This window comes from Callithrix jacchus, chromosome 1 (assembly GCF_049354715.1).
Source record: "Callithrix jacchus isolate 240 chromosome 1, calJac240_pri, whole genome shotgun sequence".
Classification (NCBI taxonomy): Eukaryota; Metazoa; Chordata; class Mammalia; order Primates; family Cebidae; genus Callithrix; species Callithrix jacchus.
In genome coordinates, this window is record NC_133502.1 from 28357015 (window position 1) to 28382348 (window position 25334).

General features: G+C 48.5%; 1 protein-coding gene across 8 annotated transcripts in view; it reads left to right on the forward strand.

Annotated features, from left to right (window-relative positions):
- The window catches only part of MCF2L (MCF.2 cell line derived transforming sequence like), a 219336-nt gene that overhangs the window by 14514 nt on the left and 179488 nt on the right, over positions 1–25334 (forward strand). For 3 of the 8 annotated variants that reach the window (XM_078333543.1, XM_078333672.1, XM_078333836.1), the window contains exon 3: positions 18488–18641. The exons of 4 other annotated variants lie outside the window; for them this stretch is intronic. In XM_078333543.1, the coding sequence (XP_078189669.1) occupies positions 18488–18641 (154 nt within the window). Of the gene's footprint in view, positions 1–4423; positions 4506–18487; positions 18642–25334 lie in introns of those variants that run through there. One more of the 8 variants, XM_078334228.1, reaches the window with a different exon arrangement.

Below are 25334 nucleotides of genomic sequence, written 5' to 3' on the forward strand. Positions count from 1 at the left end.
AGACTGACTGGCCAACAAAAACCTGGAAAATAATTTCAGCAAAGGATGGGTGTTGATGTGTGCGTCTCTCCGACAGAGCAGAATGGAAAGGAGGCACGCCTTCAGAGAAAGTCTATACATAGCTTGCACAGAAAGAGCCTGACCTGTTCAGTGTAAGGAAATGTGATGCTGACCGCAAGGTCTCCTTCTGCTTCCATTTACATGGCCAAAAATTCAAAGCCTGCGGTAGGAATGCCAGTCCTTGTCGATAATGCTGGAAAAGAATTGGTGTGAGTAAAAATCTTCAAGTATTTTTAGTTTTCAGTCAGTAATGCTCACTTCTAAGAATTTAAACTAAGAAAATGATAAAAATATTGGCAGAAACGTTCATGAACAAAGGTGATCGTCACAGCTGTGGTTTGTAACTGTGAACACTTGCAGGAAAGCAAAATCACAGCAGTTGGGGTTTGGAAATTAGTTAGTTGTTGAGATCATAATTCTCCCTGGCACGTGTTACACTATAATAAGTGAAATTGCCAGTTACAAAACCAGGACACAGTCAGCAATTTTGTGAACACTAAATATGTGCAGTTTTGTAAAAGACTTAAGATATGTACCTAAATATAAATGTTTTTAATCATCCATTTGCCATGTGCTGTTCTTTTTGTTTTTCTGCATGAGGAAACCTTATCTCTGTCAGAATAAATGTTTCTTAGAACAGGAAATTAGACAAAACCGGTAGGCATGAGGGGCGCTGGGGCTTCCTGGCCCCGGGTCCCCCAGTTTACCGCTGACGCGCGTTCTCAGAACAGCTCTTCTTGCCTTCATTGTCCTGGCGGCTGTCTCTCTGGACTGTGCGCTGGTGACCTGAGTGTTGGTTAATTACCCAACACTTTTCAAGGGGAAAATATTTCGTGGGAGAATTCGTCTGAAATTCCACTGGTGACACCTTGGAGAAATAGCTATGTGTAAATAAAGCCACAGCCAAAATGCAGACCAGGGGACCCGCTACTTCCCCACAATCTGGGGGGTGGGTCTGCCTCTCTCATCCCGGCCCGGGGCCTGGCCACCTCCTGCCCAATGTCAGTGGGTGCAGTGCATGGTGATGGGGCTGGTGTTGAACCCAGCGGCTCTTTGGGAGCTTGTCCTGGTGGTGGGCGGTGAATGTCAAGGCCCCCTTGGGAGCCTTAGCCCAGTTCTATTTTTCATAACAGGTCAGTGACTCCAGAAGACCCAAAAGCCAGGTTGGGTCCAAGGTGATGGCCAGAGGGAGTCCGTTTGCAGTGGCCCACGGCCAGAATGGGTCTGACTGGCCAGCCCCTGTGTCTACATATGTAGCCGTGAATCCCAGGGTCTGTCTGCAGCCCCACCCGGCACCATCCAAGCAGATGCTCGCCTGTCTGGTGTCCACGAGGCCCAGCTCCTCATCCTGGTTGCCCACTACATTCTTCTCTCCCAGTGTGGCTGCCAGGTTGGCCGTGACCCCTGGATCCTGCGTGCTGCAGGCTCCCCTGGGAATGGCCCACCCATCATGCTCCTTTGAAAAACCCTCCTCACTTCCAGAGACCTGGACCCCGGGCCTCGCCCAAGCCCCTGCTGTGGTCACCCTCAGGTGTCTCAGCCCTGGACGCCACACCTCATTCGGTCTTCATGTCCTTCCCAGAGGCTGAGTGCGTGGCGGGCCTGCACCTGCCTTTGCTCACAGAATACCTAGGGCCTCACTCGGGTGCACCGAGTGACGTCCTCCCATCTCCCATCTTCCTCCCTTCTGACTTCCTTCCTTCTGGGAACAAATGTGATCTTTGATCACTGAGTTTTTCCTAAACATTACTGGACTGTGTCATCAGAACTTACACTTCAGGTACCTCAAGGAAATGAGGTTCTGTTTAGCAGCAGAGAAGAAAAGGGCTAAATGCAGGTTAAGTGGCTCATCTGCTAAGAATAGGAATGAGGTGAGCTTTGGTGATGCTTTTTAAAAAGAAAAAAACAGTGTCTTTGTTGAGTAAGTTGTATCACACCCTCACCAAGAGTCACACGGCCCAAGTCCTTTGTTATGTGAAGTTTCCTATGACCCAGCCCAGCAGTTGCATCCTCGGAGTGACAGTTAAGATGTGTCTCTGTCCCCTGTGTTTAGTTGATTAAGAACCTGAGCCAGCTCCAGGAGGGCACCTTGCTCTGCAGGCAATTTCAGAGTGGTGCTCTGCATCTCAGGAGTGGGTGATGTCTGGGTCTGGGGACATTGGCAGCCATGGGTCATTGTTGCTTAGATCTATTAATTTCTTCTTTCTTTATTTTTTTTGAGACCGGAGTCTTGCTCTATAACCCAGGCTGGAGTGCAGTGGTGTGATCTCAGCTCACTGCAACCTCTGCCTCCTGGGTTCAGGCGATTCTCCTATCTCAGCCTTGTGAGTAGCTGGGATTACAAGCACATGCCACCACACGTGGCTAATTTTTGTATTTTTAGTAGAAATGGCATTTCACCAGGTTGGCCAGCTGGTCTCCAACTCCACCAAGGCACCTGCCTCAGCCTCCCAAAGTGCTGGGATTACAGGCGTGAGCCTCCACACCCAGAGTTGTTAATGTTATTCTTAGGAGTTGCAAATGTTCTCATTCTGTCATTTCTTTTTTATTTATTTGCTAGAAGTCACCTAATAAATGTCCTCACATATATTTTATATCCTTCTTATCTTCTTCTGATATAAATGGTTTGTGTCTGTGTCTCTATGTGGCTGTGTGTGTGTGTGTCATGTGTGTGTATATCTGTGTGTGTCTGTATGCATGGAGTGTGTCTGTGTGTGATTGTGTCTGTGTTGATGTGTGTCTGATGTATGTCTGTGTGTGATTGTGTCTGTGTCTATGTGTGTCTCTGTGTGATTGTGTGTGTCTCTGTGTGATTGTGTGTGTCTGTGTCGATGTGTGTGTGTCTCTGATTGTGTGTGTCTGTGTTGATGTATGTGTGTCTGTGTGTGTGTTGATTGTGTGATTGTGTGTGTGTCGATGTGTGTCTGTGTGATTGTGTGTGTTGATGTCTGTGTGTGATTGTGTGTATGTCTTGATGTGTGTGATTGTGTGTGTGTGCTGATGTGTTTGTGTATAATTATTGTGTGTGTGTTGTGTGTGTGATTGTGTGCATGTGTCTATGTATGTATGTCTGTGTGTGGTTGTGTCTGTGTTGCTGTATGTGTCTGTGTGATTGTGTCTGTGTGATTGTGTATGTAACGTTCAGAACAGAACATTATTCCTCAGCTCACCTCGAAAAACAAAAAGCTTTTGGAGAGATGCTTGGCGGTCATGATGTCTCAGCTACAGGCATCTTTCAAGGTTATCTGTCATGTTTAACGCAGCTGGCACCTTTCTTCTTGGGGACAAATGTGGTCTTTGATCACTGAGCTGAGAATGAGTTTACTCAATAATTTAAAAATGCCTTGGTGTGGGAGGATGGGCGGCGGGTAACTGTAATGGCAAACATGCATAGCCTCTTCCTCCTTCGGGTGCGTGGGGCAGGCGGCTTCTCTACGCGTCAGTTTGCCCTGCCGCCTCCCCTGCCCCAGGGCTTAGTGCTGTGTGGCTCTCAGCTGCCCCAGGGATGCTGGGGAAGGATTCAACCCAACAAATGGATATGCTTTTAGAAATGCTGTTAAAAATGTATTTAATCTCATTGTATGCTTTCAAAAATGTCTTCGGTTTTGCACTCCGTTTCATACAACATGTACAACTTTAAAACATTTATTTTTAAACAGCTCCGTCTTCTCAGCACTGAAGGCTGTTTCTTGCTCACTTGAGATGCAGACGTGGGGACTGTGTTCTTTTCCTGCCGAGAATCCGGCAGCCCCCGATGCCTGTAGCTTGAGTCCAGACTCCTTGGTGCTGTGTTGGGACACGATCCCTGCCATCATCTCCAGTCCCTTCTCCCCTGTGAGCCAGCCTGGGCTCTTTTCTTTTTCCTTTCTTCCCTGTTTTCCTTCTTTCTTTTTTAAGTTTGTAGTAATAGACATTTTTTTGTGTGGTTAAGAAATCAAAATAATAAAGACGATATGGCTGGAGGATTCTTGCTCCACACAGGTGGTCATTCCGCCAGGACCTGGCGTGTCCCCCAAGAGGACCTAGACACACGCGAGCTGGCACGCACGTTCTCACTTTTCTCTTGTCTTGTACGAGGGGTAGCACGCAGTGAATAGCATCCTGCGCCCTTGTCCCTCGCCCTGTCTTGGTGACTACTCCGCAACCATGAAGAGGCAGCGTCCTTATTCCCTTCACAGTGGGCACACTGCAGTTCACCTGTCTCTGCGGACGGGCGCTGTTGCAGTGGTGCATTAATAACCTGGTACATATGCCATTTGGCACGTGTACTGGTGGATGGATTCCACATTCCCGGAGGCCGGGTCAAAGAACAAAGGCCTGTTGATGGTATTCCTCAGGTGCGCATGCACTGGCTCTGTGAGGCGCCATCACCGGGGCGGCTCCCTGTGGAGGAGTCTGATGGGGGAAGCTGACGTCTGTGCCTGATGGTTCCGCCACCTGACGATGTGAGCTGCTGTCTGTGCAGACTTCCGTCACTTGCACCTCATGCGTGAGATTGAGCTGCTTCTCATTTGTTTATGCTTTTGTTGTTGTTTGCCCCTATTTTAGCTGGATTGCTAATCTTTTAGTGATTTCCAGGCGCTCTTCATAAATTAGGCAGTTTAGCTGCAGTGATTTCAGTTGTATTTTTTCTCAAACCGTCACTGGCTTGACTTTCGTTTTTTTCTTTAGACATTTAAAATATGAATTTCAGTATTTGGGGGCTTCTGGGTTTTGAGTCGTAGTTTAAAAGGTCTTCCTATTCTGAAATTATAAAGGAATTAATCCATTTTTTCCCTAGTATTTTATTTCCATTTAAACCTTTGACCCACTTGGATTGATTCTGTTGTATGGCGTTAAGCATGGATCTAGGTTCGCTTTTCTGGCCTGGAGGTCCTGACATCGTGGATTGAAACCTCCATGTTCACTGCACCCATTGGCAGTGCCACCATTAAAAAAATTGAAATTTCATACGTATTTGAGTCTGTTTCTGGTCTTCCTGTCCTGTCTCCTGTCTGCTTGCCTTCCACTTTAATGATGGGGGATGGGGAGCTGGCTTCTCCGCTGTCCTTGGTAAGAGCTTCCCTGGACACCCTTGCTAGTGTACCTTTTCATGTGAGCCAGAGTTCATGCTATTTAATTACATGATTGCATGAACAGATCTGCAAATGATCACCGTTTTCTTTCTTTCTTGTCAATTTTGTGCTTCTAATGTCGTCCCTTGAGTGCATTGTCCAGTGTCTCCCGGACGTGATTGAGTGTTGATGGTGACGGCCGGGTGTGATGACCCTGCCTTCTGTAATATTCTGATTCAATGTTATACTGGCCTTTGGGCTGGGATGAGTACTTCTTTTTTTTTTTGAGACGGAGTTTCGCTCTTGTTACCCAGGCTGGAGTGCAATGGTGCGATCTCAGCTCACCGCAACCTCTGCCTCCTGGGTTCAGGCAATTCTCCTGCCTCAGCCTCCCGAGTAGCTGGGACTACAGGTGCGCACCACCATGCCCAGCTAATTTTTTGTATTTTTAGTAGAGACGGGGTTTCACCTTGTTGACCAGGATGGTCTTGATCTCTTGACCTCGTGATCCACCCGCCTCAGCCTCCCAAAGTGTAGGGATTACAGGCGTGAGCCTGTTTTTTTAAGTTTTTTAAAAATTAAAAGCAAGTTTCCCCATATTTATTGAGAATATAATGAATGGATCAAGATCATCTGTATTTAAGGTGCACCATGTGGCATTTGAATATATGTTTGCACCGTGAAGTAAAGGCCACAGTGTCCATCACCTCACACGGGCACCATTTGTGTGTGTGGTGAGAACACTTAAGAGCTACCCCTAGCCAATTTCAGACACACAATACGTCATCATTAACTGCAGTCACCAGGCTGAGCACTGGACCCTGGAGCTTATTCACTTCAGGGTGTGTGATGTCACATTCGACCACCCACCAATTTCCTTCATTCAGTGTTTTCAAAATGAAGAATACATGTTGAATTTAACAAATGCTTCTTCAATATCTGTGGAGATAATTGTCACACTTTTATTTAGGTGTGATATTATGAACCATCACATTAGTGAATATTTGCATATTTAATCCTCTGCAACATTCTTGCTGTGTTCCTGGCATAAAACCTGCCAGTCATGATGTCAGCCTTGGGATATGATGCTGGATTCTATTGGATGTCTCTTCCTTTCTTTCCTTCATTCCTTCCCTCCCCCCTTCCCTCCCTCCCTCCTTGCTTCCTTCCCTCCCTCCCTCCCTTCCTTCCTTCCTTCCTTCCTTTCTTCCTTCCTTCCTTCCTTCCTTCCCTCCTTCCTTCCCTCCCTCCCCCTTCCTTCCTTCCTTCCTTCCTCTCTCTCTCCCTCCCTCCCCTTCCCTCTTTCTAGTTTGATATTTTTATATAATATGTCCTGTGTCAACTAAGAGTTGAGCTCTGTAAAAATATTTAAAGAGGTTTATTCTGAGCCAAATACCCATGAGCGATGCCGGTGACCCAGCGCTGGCTCCTGAGAACATGCGCCCACGTACTTGGGTTGCAGCTCGATTTTATACATTTTAGGGGAACAAAAGTTATCGGCAGACTTCGGTCAATCCATGTAAGGTAGACACTGGTTCTATCCAGAGAGGTGGGACAGTTCGACTCAGGGGAGTGGGCTTCCACGTCATAGGTGGATTCAAAGATTTCCTGATTGGCAATTAGCTGAAGGTTAAGTTACTACCTAAAGAGCTGGAGTCAGTAGGAAGGGGACTGGGTTAAGGTCAGATGCTCACATTGAAAGACACCAAGGTTCTTATGTGCAGAGGAAGCCCAGGCAGCAGGGGTGGGTGGCAAATGTCTCTAGCAGATCTAAAAGCAACGTCAGGCTCTGAGTTCAGCTCTCCTGGATCAGGAAAGGACCTGGAGAGGGCAGGGGGTTCCCTGCAGAGTGTAGATTTCCCCACAAGAGAGAGCTTTGCTGGGCCATTTCAGAACATGTAAAAGAAATGCATTTTGAGGTTAAATATTTTCATTTCTTTCAAGGCCTGCTGTCTGTCATGTGATACTGGACTAGAGTCATTTGGAATCTGGTGTCTTATTGCTGTAGAGTCTGAGTCAGTCTTAAGGTCTCTGCCTTAATGCCGATGCTGGTCAGCTGTGCCTGAGTCCCAGAGGGAGGAGGGAACACCCAGGCCTGAACCCAGGCCGCCCTCCGGACGGGGCCTGAACTGGTCTTTCTGAACCCAGGCCACCCTCCGGTCGGGGCCTGAACTGGTCTTTCTGAACCCAGGCCGCCCTCCGGTCGGGGCCTGAACTGGTCTTTCAGGTTTCTGTGGGTTCGCCTTGGCCAAGAGCAGGGTCCATTCAGTCCTTTGCGGGGCTTAGGGTTTTATTTTTGGTTCACATCTGGACATCTTTGCATGTCATTTACTTAACTGACCTCATGTTTTGTATTTCAGATGTGACATAGTTCAGGTACCTACTTCACGATCCTCTTTTCTAATAGACTTAATTTTTCAGAACAGTTTTGGGTGAACAGGGAAGTTATAATGATGACACGGGCCGTTCCGTGCATCCCGCGCTTCCTACTTCTGAACACATTCCGGGTTTACGGTGCACTTGTTACAGTTCATGAAGCGGCATGGATACATCATTGTGTAAGAAAGCCTGGGTTTTGTGTGGTTTTCCCGAGTCCCCTTTCTGTTAAGTCCCTCGGCTGGGACCGTTTCTCAGTTTCCTTTCCTCACCAAGCTGGAAGCTTGAGGAGCGCTGGTCAGGTGTGTGTAGGATGCCCCTCCCTCTGTTGGAATGTGTCTGGTGTTTCTCTCCCGTTAGACTGGGGCTATGAGTTTTTGGGAGAAATGCCAGAGGTGGAGTGCCCTTCCCCTCACGCCATGTCAGGATGCCCACTGTCCCCATGGTGCCGCCTGATGGCCCGGTGGTTCTAGTTGAGCAGGGCAAGCACAGCGCCCTCCCGGTGGCCCACCCGGCCCTTCGTGCCTTCCCTCCTCCCTCTGGGCGGACCCTCTCCTGAGCGGGAGTGGACACGGGACCTCCAAAGTCAGCCACAGATCTCCGTCATGTTCTTCCAGGCCCGCCTTGGTGCCTTCCCATTCAGCTGTGACCTGGAGGTACTTCCATGGGATTGGGAGTTTGTATGTAGGTTTCATTTCATAATATGGTATTTGCTTCTCATTTTTGCTGCCGGGGTTTTCTTATGAAGGGTGAAGACCCACAGGAAAGCTGGCTTCCAGGGCCTCTGGACTCCCACCCAGCCTCACCTGCCCACCCCTACTCCTGTGAGCTCAGCCCATTCAGCAGCCTTCAGGGCTGTGCCCACTGTCCTGTACCGTTTCCTGGTCTGTTGGGCAGTCCCCAGGACTCTGTTTCTCCTGGGATAACTTGCCACTTTTTCTAACCGGTGGCGTAATTATTTGAGTGTTTGTCTTCACCTAGTTGAGTGCTAACTTCGTGGAGGCAGGGCTTGCCTCGGAGTCAAGGTGCCGTCTTCAAGAGTCCTGGCAGTCACAGACGAAGGGGACACACCGGGTCCAGGAAGGCGTCTTCAGGGGAAGAACTGAAGCTCCCAAACACCTGTTAGGGGTGAGAAGGGTCCCTGGAGACAGCACTGACAGCCCCTTCCAGGGGGGCACTGTTACCACCCTAAAGCTGGGGGTGGGATCACAGCAGCATTATCAGAGCCTCGTTTCGGGAAGCCAGCTTGGTGACCGGGAGGGAGAGCGGGGGAAACTGACATAGTTCACTTCCCCGTGGGGTTTCCCACACCTCGGCCAGCGGAGGGTGTGGAGGCCCTTGACCTTGCCAGGTTGTCTGCGGAGAGAATGTCCACTGGGGAGAGGGTAGGGAGGGGAACTGCACCCTGCAAAGGCCAGCTTGAAAAACCCAGGCCTGGGGGATGCAGCCTGGGGGATGCAGGGTGTGGGATATCTCCTAAGCCAGCTGCCTTGGAAGATTCCAATGAGGAGCAGAGGCAGAGCTGGCGGCTGGCACTTCCTGTCTGTGTCTCCTGGGAGGTGCTGTGGATATCAGCCTAATCCGCCGAGCAGCAGCGCTTTCTGGTTAGGGATGCAGGGTTTTAATTCACTTAGCGAAAGCAGACCCAGAGTCATCTCGGTAGGAGACCCGACTGAAGCGCCGACCCAGACCTTCACCAGTGGGGACCCCTTTTCCCAGTGTGGGAGCTGGGGCCCCTCTGGGTTACATGGATTCTCCAGGCATCCCATCCACCATGTCCCCACCTGTGGGCTCTGCCCCTGTGCTGCCCCCACCCGCGCTCCCTCCACTGCACACGGCCCTGGACTTGCCCACAGAGGCACTGTTGAAAGGCTTTCAGACCTCCACGCTGCTGCCCACGGTCTGTGGACTCTGCGCCTCTGTGGAACCCGCGCCTCTCTTACTATTCCTTCATTCTCTTTCCTTGTGCTTAGCAAAAATGTCTTTAATTCAAATTCATTTAAAATATATAAAACCACACAATATAACTTTTAATTTTTAGGCTTTTTTTCAATTATATATTCTTTTTAAAAAAGACTATCAGGTAAGAATTTGCAATTTTTCAAAATATTTAAATGAAATTTTCCTTTCAAAATTGTTAGGAATCACTGTTTTGTTTCGAAAAAATGCCTAGTGCCCGGGCATGGTGGCTCATGCCTGTAATCCCAGCACTTTGGGAGGCCGAGGCGAGGTCAGGAGATCGAGACCATCCTGGCCAACAAGGTGAAATCCCATCTCTACTGAAAATACAAAAAAATTAGCCAGGCTTGGGAGGCGGGCCCCTGTAGTCCCAGCTACTCGGGAGGCTGAAGCAGAAGAATCACCTGAACTCGGGAGGTGGAGGTTGCAGTGAACTGAGATGGCACCACCGCGTTCCACTGTGGCCGACAGAGTGAGACTTCATCTCAGAAAAAAGCAAATACCAGAAACACCTTGAAAAAAATAGGAAGCACATAAAGCAAATTCTGAGAGCGATGGTTATTAAATGAGTGTTTGTTTTTCCCGTAAGTTTGTATTTATAGTCTTTCCTTAGCTAGTTTAACATTTGTTCTGAATACTTACTACACAGATTTTTAAGTTCCACTCTTGGTAGCAGTATTCATTCATTCTTATCAGTACCATCTTCAACTCCAAAATGCAATTTTTACATTTATTAAACTAAGTAGATCATGAAATGTATTTGCGATGCAATATCAAATTTCTTCATGATTTGAAGGACCCCAAAGCCAGTGTAATTTCTCTTCCCTGAAGTATCAAGGCATGGCTGAATTATGCATGTTTAAGGTTTCTCTTTCTTTCTCTTCCTACAGTAGACGGGCACACCTCCTTCATGAAATCAGCATTTTCCTGCCTTTGCAGTGACTGTTGAGTTTTCCTCGTCTTGGGCTGGGCTTGTCCCTTCCACAGTTTGGAGCTTTTTTGGGTCTGAAGTTAGAGGTGGGAAGGTGAGCACGCTAGCTGGAGAGTTAGGTGTCCACGGGAGAGAGTCTGGCAGGCAAGCCCGTGTTACCTGGCTGAGCTGCAGAGTGCAGAGCTCAGGGTGGTGCATTGGCGGGAGGCGGGAGGGGGCATGCGTCTGTGGGCTGCAGTTCTGTTGTTCTCTAATGGAAAACACAGAGTTTTGTAGTTGGTGCAAAATGCTGAAGAAAACTCTGCATTTGAAAGCCACTGTGAAGAGTGATGTCTGTGTGCTGCTGCTGGCTGTGTGTGTGTGTGTGTGTGTGGGCGTGCGTCTGTGTGATCAGTTGTTTGATACTCATGGAGCACATGTGTACCTCTTGAGCTGAGCTGGGTTCCTGAGATGTGGTTAAAAGCAAAAAGACTAGAATTTACCATCTGTTGAAGCCAGATGCCTGTGGATGGCCAGTGACCTCAGGACGCAGGACAGGATGGGCAAGTGCCCTGCGCACAGCACGTCCTGCCGCCCTGCTAACAGGCTGCTCTGAAGCTGGAGGGGAGATTGTGAGCAGTTAGTCAGGTTGCGGTGGGTGCCAAGGCGAGGGCTTGCAGGGAGGACCTGACCACACTCTTCCAGGTGCACAGGATTCAGAGGGTAGGGAGGAAGAAGAGCCCCACAGCCTGAGGACACACATTGGCTCACAAAAATCAACACAGCTGCTCACTCTGCACAAGAAACACTTCTGAAAGAGACACAGCCAGAAACAGTTAAAATAGAAGGACGAACAGGGCAGGCTGGCCAAACCAAGTAAGAAAACAGAGGTTGCAAGTTGGATGCCTAGCAGCGTAAGATTCAGAGCAAAAGGCTGGAGGGATAAAGACACTGACATTTATAAAGTCTGAGATTCACAGGGAGGCAGTACATGCTGTTTATCTGCAATCACCCAGTCATGCAGTAATAACTTGAATAAATCAGAGTCTATAGGATTTGCATGGAAAATGATCAGGAACCAGATGATCTCTTACCTCCTGGTCTAGGATAGGTCAAGTACAGGAAAGTTCTGTGAAGTCACAGAAACCCTGAGGTAGGTCGTGTAGACTCTGTCAACCTGCAAACACTGGTGCAACGTCAACCTTGTTTTTGTACACACATGGGACACAATTTCTGGAAAATTGATTGTGTTTTGGATGACAGAGACACCCTCAAATTCCCAGGGATAGAAAGAATCCAGTAGCATCGTCCCTAGAATTAATAGTAAAAGCAAAAGGCCCCTTTGCCTGGAAAGGAGACAAAACAGAAAGAGCCAGTGAGCAGCTTTCGAGTCGGAGGCCGTGCGAGCTGCAGCAGACGGGTTCTTAAGAGCACAACGCACGGCGCATCGACTCTGTGCAGCATGGCAGGAGAGTGCCAGGAAGATTCTGTCAATACCCGTATCAGTAAAAATATAAAAAGGGCACCAATACCGACGTAAAAATGGGAGAAAAAGCACAATAAGACAAAGCAAAAAAGTACAGAGAAGCAGGAAATAATGATAGAAATAATAAAAATCTTACATCCAAAAGCTGTTTGGAAGGAGACAGACGAGGCCCCAGCTCACAGCGGACGGTGGAGGAAAAGTGCACAGAAGAGCCGGAGCGCGTGGGCTGGGAGCAAGCTCCGCCAGCGGACACTTTATACAGTAGTCAGTTTTGTACAACCAACCACAGTATGTTTGAGAGCGCTGAAGAAATGGATAGCTGTTCAGAAAATTACAACTTTCCAAATTTGATCCTGATAGAGCCAAAGTGTCCTAGAATAAATGGGGAAAGGGAAGAGCTCTTCCCCGAAAGAGCCCCAAGCTGGATTATCTCTCACGGAAAATCTAACAGCTGTCTAAAGATCATGCGGTTTAAACGTAAACTGCGGGAGGTTTTCTTTCTCTGTCCTCTAATGTCACTAAAGTGAAAATCAGTAGTGATTTTCACACTGATACCCAGCCTGGCAACATAGTGCTGTGGCAAAAATAAACTCTGGCCGAATCTCATTTCTCAGTATTGAAGTAGAAACTTGAAGCATTCACAGCACATTAAAAAAAAATTGTGACAATTAGGGGTTTATTCAAGGAAGGCAAAGATTGGTTGACGTTATAATCCGTTAATGCACGGGGAGAAATCATATAATAAGTTTCAAAGAAGTGGAAAAAGCACTTGACAAAATGCAGTGCCTATTTATGTTAAAAGAAATCCAGTTACATAGGAATTGACAGACACTCTTTTCTGTAACTTTTTATTTTAACAATTTCACATGTACAGAACAATGGCAGGGGTAGCACAAAGAATTCCCCTATATAAGACACTCTGATTCCTTAATATTGTTATTTCAACACATTAGCTTTCTTCTCTCTCGTGTGCATATTACACAAATATACATTATTATTATATTAAATATATAAGACACTCCGATTCCTTAATATTATTATTTCAACACATTAGCTTTCTTCTCTCTCATGTGCATATTACACAAATATACATTATTATTATATTAAATATATAAGACACTCTGATTCCTTAATACATTATTTCAATGCATTGCCTTTCTTCTCTCTTGTGTGCGTATTACACAAATATGCATTATTATTTTCTAGGTGCTGGAGAGTCAGCAACAGACCGAGTACCCGTTTATCCCATGGACTTAAGCGTTTGCTTCTTAACAAATACATTTGTTCTCTTATAAAACTAGAGTATAATTCTCCAAATTGTTAGGTTGGTGCAAAGGTAATTGTGTTTTTTGCCATTCAAAGTTAGAGAATTAATAAAGTTACTTTGGCAAAAAACACAATTACCTTTGCACCAACCTAATAGGTAATTAACTTCAATACACGCTCTTCTCTAATCACTGCTGTTTTGTGTGTAGATCCAGAGATTATGAGTTGTCCCCACAAACATTCTTTAAAACAAAAGAGAATTGTGGAGCAGTAGAAAGTGGGGCAGGAGCAGCATTTGGCTGTCCTGGGTTTTATCCCCCGCACTCTGGAGCAGGTCTGGCTGTCCTGGGTTTTATTTCTCATACTCGGGAGCAGGTCTGGCTGTCCTGGGTTTTATTTCTCATACTCGGGAGCAGGTCTGGCTGGCCTGGGTTTTATTTCTCATACTCTGCAGCAGGTCTGGCTGTCCTGGGTTTTATTTCTCATACTCTGGAGCAGGTCTGGCTGTCCTGGGTTTTATTTCTCATACTCTGGAGCAGGTCTGGCTGGCCTGGGTTTTATCCCCCGCACTCTGGAGCAGGTCTGGCTGTCCTGGGTTTTATTCCCCGCACTCTGGAGCAGGTCTGGCTGTCCTGGGTTTTATTCCCCGCACTCTGGAGCAGGTCTGGCTGTCCTGGGTTTTATTCCCCGCACTCTGGAGCAGGTCTGGCTGTCCTGGGTTTTATTTCTCATACTCTGGAGCAGGTCTGGCTGTCCTGGGTTTTATTTCTCATACTCTGGAGCAGGTCTGGCTGGCCTGGGTTTTATTTCTCATACTCTGGAGCAGGTCTGGCTGTCCTGGATTTTATTTCTCATGCTCTGGAGCAGGTCTGGCTGTCCTGGGTTTTATTTCTCATACTCTGGAGCAGGTCTGGCTGGCCTGGGTTTTATCCCCCGCACTCTGGAGCAGGTCTGGCTGTCCTGGGTTTTATTCCCCGCACTCTGGAGCAGGTCTGGCTGTCCTGGGTTTTATTCCCCGCACTCTGGAGCAGGTCTGGCTGTCCTGGGTTTTATTTCTCATACTCGGGAGCAGGTCTGGCTGTCCTGGGTTTTATTTCTCATACTCTGGAGCAGGTCTGGCTGTCCTGGGTTTTATTTCTCATACTCTGGAGCAGGTCTGGCTGTCCTGGGTTTTATTTCTCATACTCTGGAGCAGGTCTGGCTGTCCTGGGTTTTATTTCTCATACTCGGGAGCAGGTCTGGCTGTCCTGGGTTTTATTTCTCATACTCTGGAGCAGGTCTGGCTGTCCTGGGTTTTATTTCTCATACTCTGGAGCAGGTCTGGCTGTCCTGGGTTTTATTTCTCATACTCTGGAGCAGGTCTGGCTATCCTGGGTTTTATTTCTCATACTCTGGAGCAGGTCTGGCTGTCCTGGGTTTTATTTCTCATACTCTGGAGCAGGTCTGGCTGGCCTGGGTTTTATTTCTCATACTCTGGAGCAGGTCTGGCTGTCCTGGGTTTTATTTCTCATACTCGGGAGCAGGTCTGGCTGTCCTGGGTTTTATTTCTCATACTCTGGAGCAGGTCTGGCTGTCCTGGGTTTTATTTCTCATACTCGGGAGCAGGTCTGGCTGTCCTGGGTTTTATTTCTCATACTCGGGAGCAGGTCTGGCTGTCCTGGGTTTTATTTCTCATACTCTGGAACAGTTCTGGCTGTCCTGGGTTTTATGTCTCATACTCTGGAGCAGGTCTGGCTGTCCTGGGTTTTATTTCTCATACTCTGGAGCAGGTCTGGCTGTCCTGGGTTTTATTTCTCATACTCTGGAGCAGGTCTGGCTGTCCTGGGTTTTATTTCTCATACTCTGGAGCAGGTCTGGCTGTCCTGGGTTTTATTTCTCATACTCTGGAGCAGGTCTGGCTGTCCTGGGTGTTATTTCCGACACTCTGGAGCAGGTTTGGCTGTCCTGGGTTTTATCCCCTGCACTCTGGAGCAGCCCCTTAGTACTTCCTTGTTTCGTGACATGGCCACTTCGGAGAGGACAGGCCAGCTCTGCTGTAGAACATTCCTGAATTGGGGTTTGTCTAGTGTTTATCGTTAAATCCAGGAGATGCATTTTGGCCCAGAAATGCTGATGTGTTCTTCCCAGCGCGTCCTATCAGGAAGCACGCGAGGCTGGTTTGTCCCCTTACCACTGGTAGATTTGACGACATGGTTAAGAAGGGAGAGCTTCCGTAACGTGACCTAAAAATACACACACATTATTCCCAAAGCCAGCATCCTACTCAGCAGGAAATGCTGGAAGCTTTCCCACTGAAGCCGAGAACAAGTGAAGCTGCCCACGCCCCCCTCACGATGTGATGTCACTGGAGTGCTTCCCACGCAGGTGGGCTACAGACCGCAGAGACACCGGAGCTGACCTTTTCCTTGTCATCATCTCTGTTTTCAGTTTCTCTGTATGCGGTTGCTATATTTCTGGAAAACCCAAAAGAATCATTGGCTAAAACACTACAAAAAATAGGAGAATTAATAAATGTGATACCCTGCTGCCTAATATGTGAAATCATCTGTAGGAACAAAATGGGAGAGGCAATATTTCTAGTAGCAAAAGTAAATTCCATTTTTAGCATTCTCATTTAATAAGCGCCAATATGAGGGAACCACAAAATGCCCTGAGACACAGAAGACTTGAACAAATGGAAAGGTGTCTGATCCCTTCAGACAGGGACGCTCCACCCTACACCAATGTCAGTTCTCCCTGAATTAATGCATACACGCCATGAGCCCCAATAAACACGTCATGTTTTTTCCCCTCAGGGTGCTAAACAAGTTGATTATAAAACCCACTCCGAGACACAAACATAACACCTAAGAAAATCCCGGAGAGTGTCACAGGTGAATGAGGGACCCAGGTGTTAATATCTGCTCTAAAGCCTTTTCAGTGAGAACCGTATGGGGTCCTGGCGTAAGAACAAGGATAGGTGAATGGGACAGAATAAAAGTCCAGAGTAAACCAGGCTGCATGAGGACGACCCTTGTAGCTCAAGGTGGCGTACATTTGTGCTGGAAAAGACCTTGGTCATCGATGCTGTTGGGATAACTGCTTAGCCACATAGAAAAAGATTACAGTCAGGTCCTCTTCGCACCCTGCATCTGGATAAGTACCCGACAGACCTGAAATTTAAATGTGAAGAGTGAATCCGTATCCAATAAGCACATGAGAATGTGGTTGGCATCATGATTCAAGGACAACAGGTATGTTAAAACCACAATAAGCTATGACTCTGTGTGCACCAGAGGGGCTGAAAGAAAGACTGGCGATTCCGAGTGCTGGTGCAGAAGTGGGACCCCAGTGCTCACGTTTCCTGGTGGGAAGCCATATTGCTGTGACTGCTTTGGAAAACGTGGACAGGGTCTAAAGCCAAGCATGTGCCTACCCTCTGATTCCACCCTAAGTGTGCACCCAAAAGGAAGGAGTGCTTCTGTACGTGGACATACGTGGATGTTCACAGTGGCTTCATCCCGGTAGTCCACACCGGACACCCTGACCTCGAGGAGCCTTCAAAAAAATGGATTAAATGAAGGGCATTATGTTCATACCCCACAAAGCTATGTGAGAAGAAAGCAAGCACTGCCACGTGCCTGCATCTCAGACACCAATCTCCAGGTCAGGAAAAACAACTCATCAGGTAGTGGTCAGAGTATCAGTCGCTGCTACCTCTTAGGAAATACTGGTTGCGAAGAGACAAGGAAGCCTCCTGGGGTATGACGAAAGTTCTTTAGCTGACCTGGGCGGTGGTCACTGGTGCATCCATACCTTCGACGTGATAAACTGCTTCATGCGCTTTCCTGTATCTAGCGTGAGAATGTTAACATGAAGCAAACCACACAAAGCATTGGGTTGGTTACATTAAACTTGTTTTAAACTTTGCATGAGGAGAAAGAGAAGCAAAATAAAAAGTCATGTGACAGACTGGAAAAAATATTGGCAATTATCAAAATAAAAGGTTGTTATTTAATATGTAGATTGTTTCTAAAGTAAAGAATAGCATAATTTTTATCCTTATGTAAAAAAAAAATGCATCACAGTAACCAAGATATGGAGTCAATCAAGATGAATGGGTAAAGAGAACGTGGTGTGTATCCACAGGGGAGCGCGGTACAGCCCGGTCTGTGTACACAGGGGAGCGCGGTACAGCCCGGTCTGTGTACACAGGGGAGCGCGGTACAGCCCGGTCTGTGTACACAGGGGAGCGCGGTACAGCCCGGTCTGTGTACACAGGGGAGCGCGGTACAGCCCGGTCTGTGTACACAGGGGAGCGCGGTACAGCCCGGTCTGTGTACACAGGGGAGCGCGGTACAGCCCGGTCTGTGTACACAGGGGAGCGCGGTACAGCCCGGTCTGTGTACACAGGGGAGCGCGGTACAGCCCGGTCTGTGTACACAGGGGAGCGCGGTACAGCCCGGTCTGTGTACACAGGGGAGCGCGGTACAGCCCGGTCTGTGTACACAGGGGAGCGCGGTACAGCCCGGTCTGTGTACACAGGGGAGCGCGGTACAGCCCGGTCTGTGTACACAGGGGAGCGCGGTACAGCCCGGTCTGTGTACACAGGGGAGCGCGGTACAGCCCCGTCCGTGTACACAGTGGGGTGCCGCCCGGCCCGGCCTGTGTACGCAGCAGAGCAAGGGACATTCTGTTAAGTGAAATAAGCCAGACACAGAAAGACAAATACTGCCTGATCTCACTCACATATGTGAGAAAGGGAGACTCACAGAAGCAGAGGGTAGAGTGGTGGTTGCCAGGGGCGGGGCACGGGGGTGGGGTGCAAAGCTCAAGATCGCCGTTATACAGTATGGTGACCATAATTAATGAATTTCTGAAATTGCTAAGAGTAGATTTCAGTATTCTCACCACTAAGAAATAAGCATGTGAGTTAAGACATGTGCTAATTAGCTCGATTTAGCCATTCCACAGTGCATATGTACTTCAAAACATCACATTGTGTACTATAAAAAAAATAGTTTTTATTTGTCAATTTAAAAGATAAATGCCAAAAAGATGCTAAATCACACTTACAGAGAAATATGAATTACAAGCACACGGACATACTGCCTCTCGCTAATCAGAAGTTTGGCTGGGGAAGGGGACAGAGCAGAATTCTCCTGCGGCCTGGCTGCAGCAAATGACATGACCTCATCGTGCGAACTTGGCAGTATCTAGTGAGGTCACAGACACATTTGCCCTTTGTCTAGCAATTCCACTTCTAGGAATGTGTCCCCAAAGTACTCTGGCAGAAATAGTTATTCACAATTTTTTAATAGTCTTCTAGTTCTGAGTTTGAACTGGAAGCATCTGTATAAATCCAGTGTCTTCTATCTTAAAATGCATGGTTTCTAGATCTGTCCATGGAAAAAACTGAACACAGAGAGCCCAGATGTGTCATTCCCACTGAGAGGATCTGGAGGTCTTGGGAAAAATGACCAAGTCTGGGACAAAATGTTCCCAACAAGCCTACAGCATCTCATTCTACCAGCAAGCACAAGACTAAAAGGTAATGAATGACTTTTTAGAAAACATAAACACAAATAATCAATTCCACAGCCTCTGATCAGGAAGCTGCTGGCATCACAGAAGGTGAGTTGGACATTAGCACCTCCCTTGTGAAGTGCTCTTGCCAAAAAGTAAAAGCTGAACCAGAATCTAACCGGGCGTCTAGATGTAACCATCAATTTGTAGGAAATACCGGGAACAGAGGTGCACGGTGAGCCCCTCCGAAGGGGCATGATCACCAAACCCCAGACTGTGTGAAGCTCCACATGACAAATAACCTGGTCTCTCCAACAACAAAAAATTGCAAAGAGAAAAAATCAGCAACAAAACCTGTCCATCAAAAGAGACTCAGGGAATAGCAGCCAATTGCAGCCTGTGGACTGGATAAGATTTTGATCCCAGTTCAAACAAAATGTATCTAGAAAACACAGAAAAAAATAACAGAAGTGTTAACACTGGCTAGATGTTTAATTCTGAATATTCATTGGGTTGTGGCTGTGGAACTGATTGTATTATGATTGTGTGCTGTAGAAAGTGTTTACCTTTTGGGAATATTTGCTGAACTATGTACATGTGACAATTCTGTGATGTCTGGGGTTTGCCTTAGAGTGATCGTGGTGGGCAGCAGTTGGTGGGGTGCAGGTGAAACATGGCTGGCCGTGCACCAACACCTTTGCAGTCATTGCACTGTTTCTGATGTTTTTGCCCTTGTTTGAAATTTCTATGATTTGAAGACAATTTTCTGTAACGTAAGTCGCGTGGTAGACGCTGCCCCACCTGCTTGGTTCTTCAGTCTCTTAAGCACGGCCACGGTCTTTGGTCCTCACAGCCGTAATTAATTCTCTGTGTGAATGTGCCTAGTTATAATCCTTGGAAATGTGCACAGAGGCTATTTCTGTCTAGTCGTGCCAGCAGTTACTGTGACTTGCAAAGATGCTCTCTAAATGGAAAGGAACTATTTCCATATCTTTCAAGTAAATATGGTGCTTTTCTCCTCCCCTACCCAAAACAACAGTCATGCTGACTCTCTACCCCCAGTCTTTGTTGTATAGGAGCATTGGCATTGCTAGTGTCTGTGAATAGCTGGGTGTGCACTCTGAAACTTTAGTTTGCCTGTTGTATGGGACACACACAGGACTAAGATACACTTGTAAAATGCATGTGGTCTTGGCACTGGGAAAGGACCATATGTCTTTTTAAAAACAGTCTCCAGCAGGTCTGAAGCTTCCCTGCAGGGGAGATGGATGTGTGTGCTCCTCAGACAGACCCTCCTCGGGAGGGCTTCCTGGCTGAGGGCCTTTTCTGGCCATATACGTGGACGAGGGTCTGCACCTCCTCCTGGCCGACAGCCTGTGGCATCTGCAGTGGGGCTGTCTGTGGCTGGTACCTGCGGACACAGAACCAGGAGATACAAACCAGCCTTTACCAGTGCATGTTAGAGCCAGGACACACCTCTCACCTGAGCTGCTCAGTATGCAGATGACAGACAGGTTCAGAGTCCTGGCTGTGTCTTTCTGGGCCTCTCAGCAGGGAGGGAGTGGCATGCGGGGTTTCCACATCCCTTTCTCCTGCCTGCACAGGGAGCTCTGGTCGTTGGCTCCTTTTGCCTTTTCCTGCTGTGGAGAAACCAGGGACTTAGCCTGATCAGTTTCACGTCAGTTTTGTAAATGGCCCCTGGGTCTCTCTGTTCAGAGGGGTGTTTGGCATTTATTCCTGGGTTCGTGGTTGCCCTTAATGTGAATCTCTTCCCCGGTTCCTGCGAGGCTGCAGCAGCGCTCGGTTTGTTCAGCCTAGGGCCGCAGGACGCTGTGGGTGCTTTGGTCTTGCTGGCTCCTGCTGATTAGAGGCCAGGAAGTGGGATAAAGCCATTTATCTTTTATCGGGATGGGAGCCTGCTGTTTCCGCCTTCTCTTAAATGCATTAGTCAAGCCACTGGGGAAAAACAACAGGGAGAACATTTGAAACTCATTTCCAGTTAACTCTTCACATCCCTGATGAAATCTGTGAAGTGCACCGAGTCCAACCCTGCCCTCAGGCCTCTCCACAGCGGGTGTCAGAATCAGCCGGTGGACAGAGCTCCAGAACCTGGTCCCTCACCGCCGACCACAGCATTCTTAGCAGCCCGCCCAGCACCTCCAGCCTCAGGCTCCTCTTCTGCATCGTGATGCAGGAGACGATGATGCCTACATCGCGGATGGCACAGTCGGAGCAGCAGTGACCACAGGCTCGGGAAGGGACTTGGGATGGTCACTGTGGCTGAGGTAGCAGTTGGTTGCCTGTTTTCTTCCATTTGTGACAGTCCTTTCTTTCCCAGATGATCCCTGTTCTGTGACATTCATTCTTCCCACTGGTCATTGAAATTACTTCCTGGGACAACACTCTAACAAAAACCAGTGCCAGAAAAGATGCTCTGAATCATTCGTCATTAGAGAATTACTTATCTTCCTACTCACCTGTTAGAGCGGCTGCTTCCCCAAAGCCGCACAACGCCCGGTACTGGCAAGGACACAGAGCAGGGGGAACACTCGTCCACGGGGACGGAGTGGAGGGACCGGGAAAGAGTTGGGCCCTTACTTCTAAAGCTAAATGTCCTCTTACCATACGGTCCAGTGATCTTGCTTCTTGGTATTTACTCAAACAAGGGGAAACTTACATCCACACAAAAACCTGCACATAAATGTTTATAGGAGCTTTATTCACAAGCACTAAAACCTGGGAGCAACCAGTATGTCCTTCGTCAGGTGAATAAGCAAACTGTGGCCCATGCAGACAATGGGATATATTCAGCAGTGAAAAGAAATGGGCTAAGTCATGAAAAGGCATAGAGGAAACTGGGATGCTTTTTGCTGAGAGAAGAAGCCAGTCTGAAAAGGCCACACACTGTATGATTCCAACTCTGTGATATTCTGGGAAAGGCAAAACTATGGAGACAGTGACAAGATCCGTAGCTGCTGACAGGAGAGAGGGGTGAGCAGGTGGAGCACTGGGGATTTTTAAGGCAGTGAAATTACTCTGTATGATGTAATGTATTTGTCAAAACCATGTAGATGCACAGCACAGAGTAAATCTCAATACCTGCCAATTTAAAAATCATTTAGGACATGCCTGTAATCCCAGCACTTGGGAGACTGAGGCAGGCAGATCACCTGAGGTCAGGAACTCGTGACCAAGCCTGGCCAACATGGTGAAACCCCGTCTCTACTAAAAATACAAAAATTAGCTGGGCATGGTGCTGGGTGCCTGTAGTCCCAGCTACTCAGGAGGCTGAGGCAAGAGAATTGCCTGAACCCAGGAGGCGGAGGTTGGAGTGAACAGAGATCATGCCATTGCACTCCAGCCTGGGTGACAGAGCCAGAATGAGTCTCTGTCTCAAAAAATATATACATAAAATGAAATAAAATAAAATAAAAGTAAAAATCATTTAGGTCAGTGGGGTCCCAGGAAGGAAGGCAGACCCAGGCAGGAGAACCAGCCTGTGTCGAAAGATGGATGAAACCACCTCCTGGAGGGAGAAGAGGAACAGGGTGCTGACCTGCCTGACGCAGGGCACGGTGGGGTCTGTGAGACTAGAGGAGAAAGAAGCCGCGCGAACACCCCAGGCTCCGCTTTATCACGTCGTTTCCCATAGACACAGGTCGGCAGTGCCGAGGCTGCTCTGCCGGAAGCTGAAATTGAGCGATGAGGTGAGCAGCTGTCTGCAGGTGGGAGCTGCTTTCTCACTGCTCCAGGAGATGCTACAGATGAGCAAGGAGGAGGCGAGAACGACCTGTGTTGTAATGGAGCAGGTGTGCCGCGTCAGTGTGATCTCACGCTTAGCTTAGTGCGGATACAGGTGGCAACATGCAGAAGTACTGTGCACACCCCGTAGCGCACGCATGCCTGTCCTCGCCCTGACAGCGGAGAGGCCTGGAAGCAGCAGCTCCCAGTGGCTGCCAGCGATCCCAATGGCCAGATCCTGGTTTCTAATTCCATTCTCCAGTGAAAGCAGCTGGGCTCCCTAGAGAAACGGCCGATTCTCGATTCTCGATTCTCAGGTGGGGGCAGGAAGTATGCAAGATGAGACTGGATCATCTCACAGTGCCAGAAAGGAAGGATCTGTGCAAGCAAAACAGAACCCAAACCCACGTGGATGGGGGCAGGCCAGGGGACGCGGCCAAAGCAGAACGATTGGAGCAGCAATGTCAGGTGCATCGGGTTATACCCCAAAGAACAAGATGAAGAAGCATGAGTCCACTCTGATACAAATGATTGAATAGATATTCATACATGACTGGAGGGCAGAGGTAAATCTCCCTTGCAGAAGAATTCCCCATTCTTCATGTAGGTGAGTTGCCGTCAAGGAGGGGAGCTCAGATCCTGACTTCCCGAGTGTGGGATGCGTGCGGCTACGTGGTTCCGAAGAGTTTAAGACGGAAGAGGGCGAAGGAGTAACTTCCCAGCAGAGGACCTGACGACCTCGGCCAGGCAGTCAAGGTCAGCACGGATGGCGACCAGGCGTGTAGACACATATGCCCCGGACAGGCCGCGGCGAGGACAGCACTTTACCCCATGGGCCTCCTCCCCACTCCAGTCTTGAGAAAGACACCAGATTCCAACAGAGGCTTCCAGTGAACCTGACCAGTACCCCTCAAAACTGTCAAAGTCATCAAGAACAAGGGAACGCTGAGAAACCATCACAGCCAAGAGGGGCTGCAGGAGACAGGATGACTGAATCCAAAACAGAAAAATATATTAGGCAAAAATGGAGGAAATCTGGATAAACTGTGCATGGTTATTAATAATGCACCAATATTGGCTCATTAATTGCAGCAAAGGTTCCATAAGCTTCAGATATGAATAGTGGGGGACGCTGAGCGAGGGTCAGTGGGAACCCTCTTCTGTGTCAGTTTTGCTATAAATCTAAAGCTGTTCTAAACAAAGTTACTTGAAAAAGAAGCATCTCAGTACCATCAGTGGGGCTGTGTGTCCCCTCATAGGTATTTGTGTTTTAGCAAAAGAGAAAGAAACAACTTTCGCCAGGCACAGTGGCTCACACCTGTATTCCTAGCACTATGGGAGACTGATGTGGGCAGATCACCTGAGGTCAGGAGTTTAAGACCAGCCTGGTTAACAAGGTGAAACCCTGTCTCTCCTAAAAATACAAAAGTTAGCCTCGTGTAGTGACACATTCCGGTAATCCCAGCTACTCAGGAGGCTGAGACAGGAGAATCACTTGAACCCAGAAGGTGGAGATTTCAGTGAGTCGAGATTGTGCCACTGCACTCCAGCCTGGGTGACAGAGCAGGACTCTACTGAAAGAAAGAAAGAGGGAGAGAGAGAGAGAGAGAGAGAGAAGGAGGGAAGGGAAAAGGAAGGAGGGAAGGGAAAAGGAAGGAGGAAAGAAGGGAGGGAGGAAGGGAAGGGAAGGAGGGAGGGAGGGAGGAAAGGGCAGGTGTGTTGGGCCTGGACAGCCTCCTGGAGCTCTGGCTCCAGCCCCGCAGGGGTTGGCTCCAGTTGTGCGTCTGATCCGATGGGACTTTCAGAGACGCCCAGGCCCAGGCCACTGCCTCCTTGGGCTCTGTGTTCAGGGAGGTCTGCATGGTTGGAATTCCAGAGGCTCCTCTGCCAATCATTTCTGCCACCAGGAGCTCCCGTGGAAGCTGTGCCCAGGAACACCGAGGTCTGTTCGGCCACCAGCCCTGGATCTGCTCTCCCAGCCCTGGCTCTAGTGAGAGGCTTGATGGCCCCACAGGTCAGGACCAACCACATCTGGCCTTGTGCCACCGCCTCCCAAGCCTGAGTGCTGGGACTGTGCACTTATGGAGAACAGGGGAGGCCCCGGACAGCCCTGGCCCTGCTGCAGATTCAGAAAACCGAGGATTGGGTCTGGGATCTCGGTATTTTTTTTTAATAGGTGAGCAGCTGTTTTTATTATTTCAGCATAAGTATTTCTAGTAGTGTACAAAGACAGAATGTGTGATGTTAACTGAATCTCATGGCAACCCTGCAAGTCGTGCCCAAGTCTTACTATCCCATTTCACAGACGAAGCAGAAAGCAGCCATGCAGCGGCCCTTGGCCATCAGTCAGCAAAGAGCAGGCAGGAGAACCCAAGGCCGTGTCCCTGACAGCTCTGTCCTGAGGCCCTTGTGGCAGGCCCAGAGGACATGTTTCTAACAGGTGTCTGCAGGAGGAAAGGCCGCTCAGTAGGCACAGCCTGGTTTGCTGTTGGGCAATCTGTGCCCAGTGCTGATGCCCTCTGCAGGTACTGACCTCCTCCTGAGGTTTGTCCACTAGCAAATAAATAGAAAGCAAAATTCTCATTTTGCTGATTTCATAAAACTTCATCCAGCCATTTGCCCATTCATTTATTTGCTCACTGGGTTTCTGGCTTCTAAGATAAAAGGAATGCATGTCTGAACGCTGTTTCCCACCAGGGGTCGATCTGGCCATTCACTGGTGCATCCACCTCCCGGGCAGGGACCCTGGCAGCTGACACAAGGAAACCCCTGCTCACCACAGGAATGTGACTGTCACCATCTGCAGCGTGCCCCTCAAGCCCCTTGCAGCCTGCAGGGTACCCTGTAGCACCAGGAAGCATGGCCCACAGCACTGTCTCCAAAGGGATCTGCCCTGAGCCAGGCACATGGTCTGCACCTCTTTATCCACTGCCTGTCACGGGATTGCCACAGGGCCAGTGAAGGAGCCAGCAGGTAA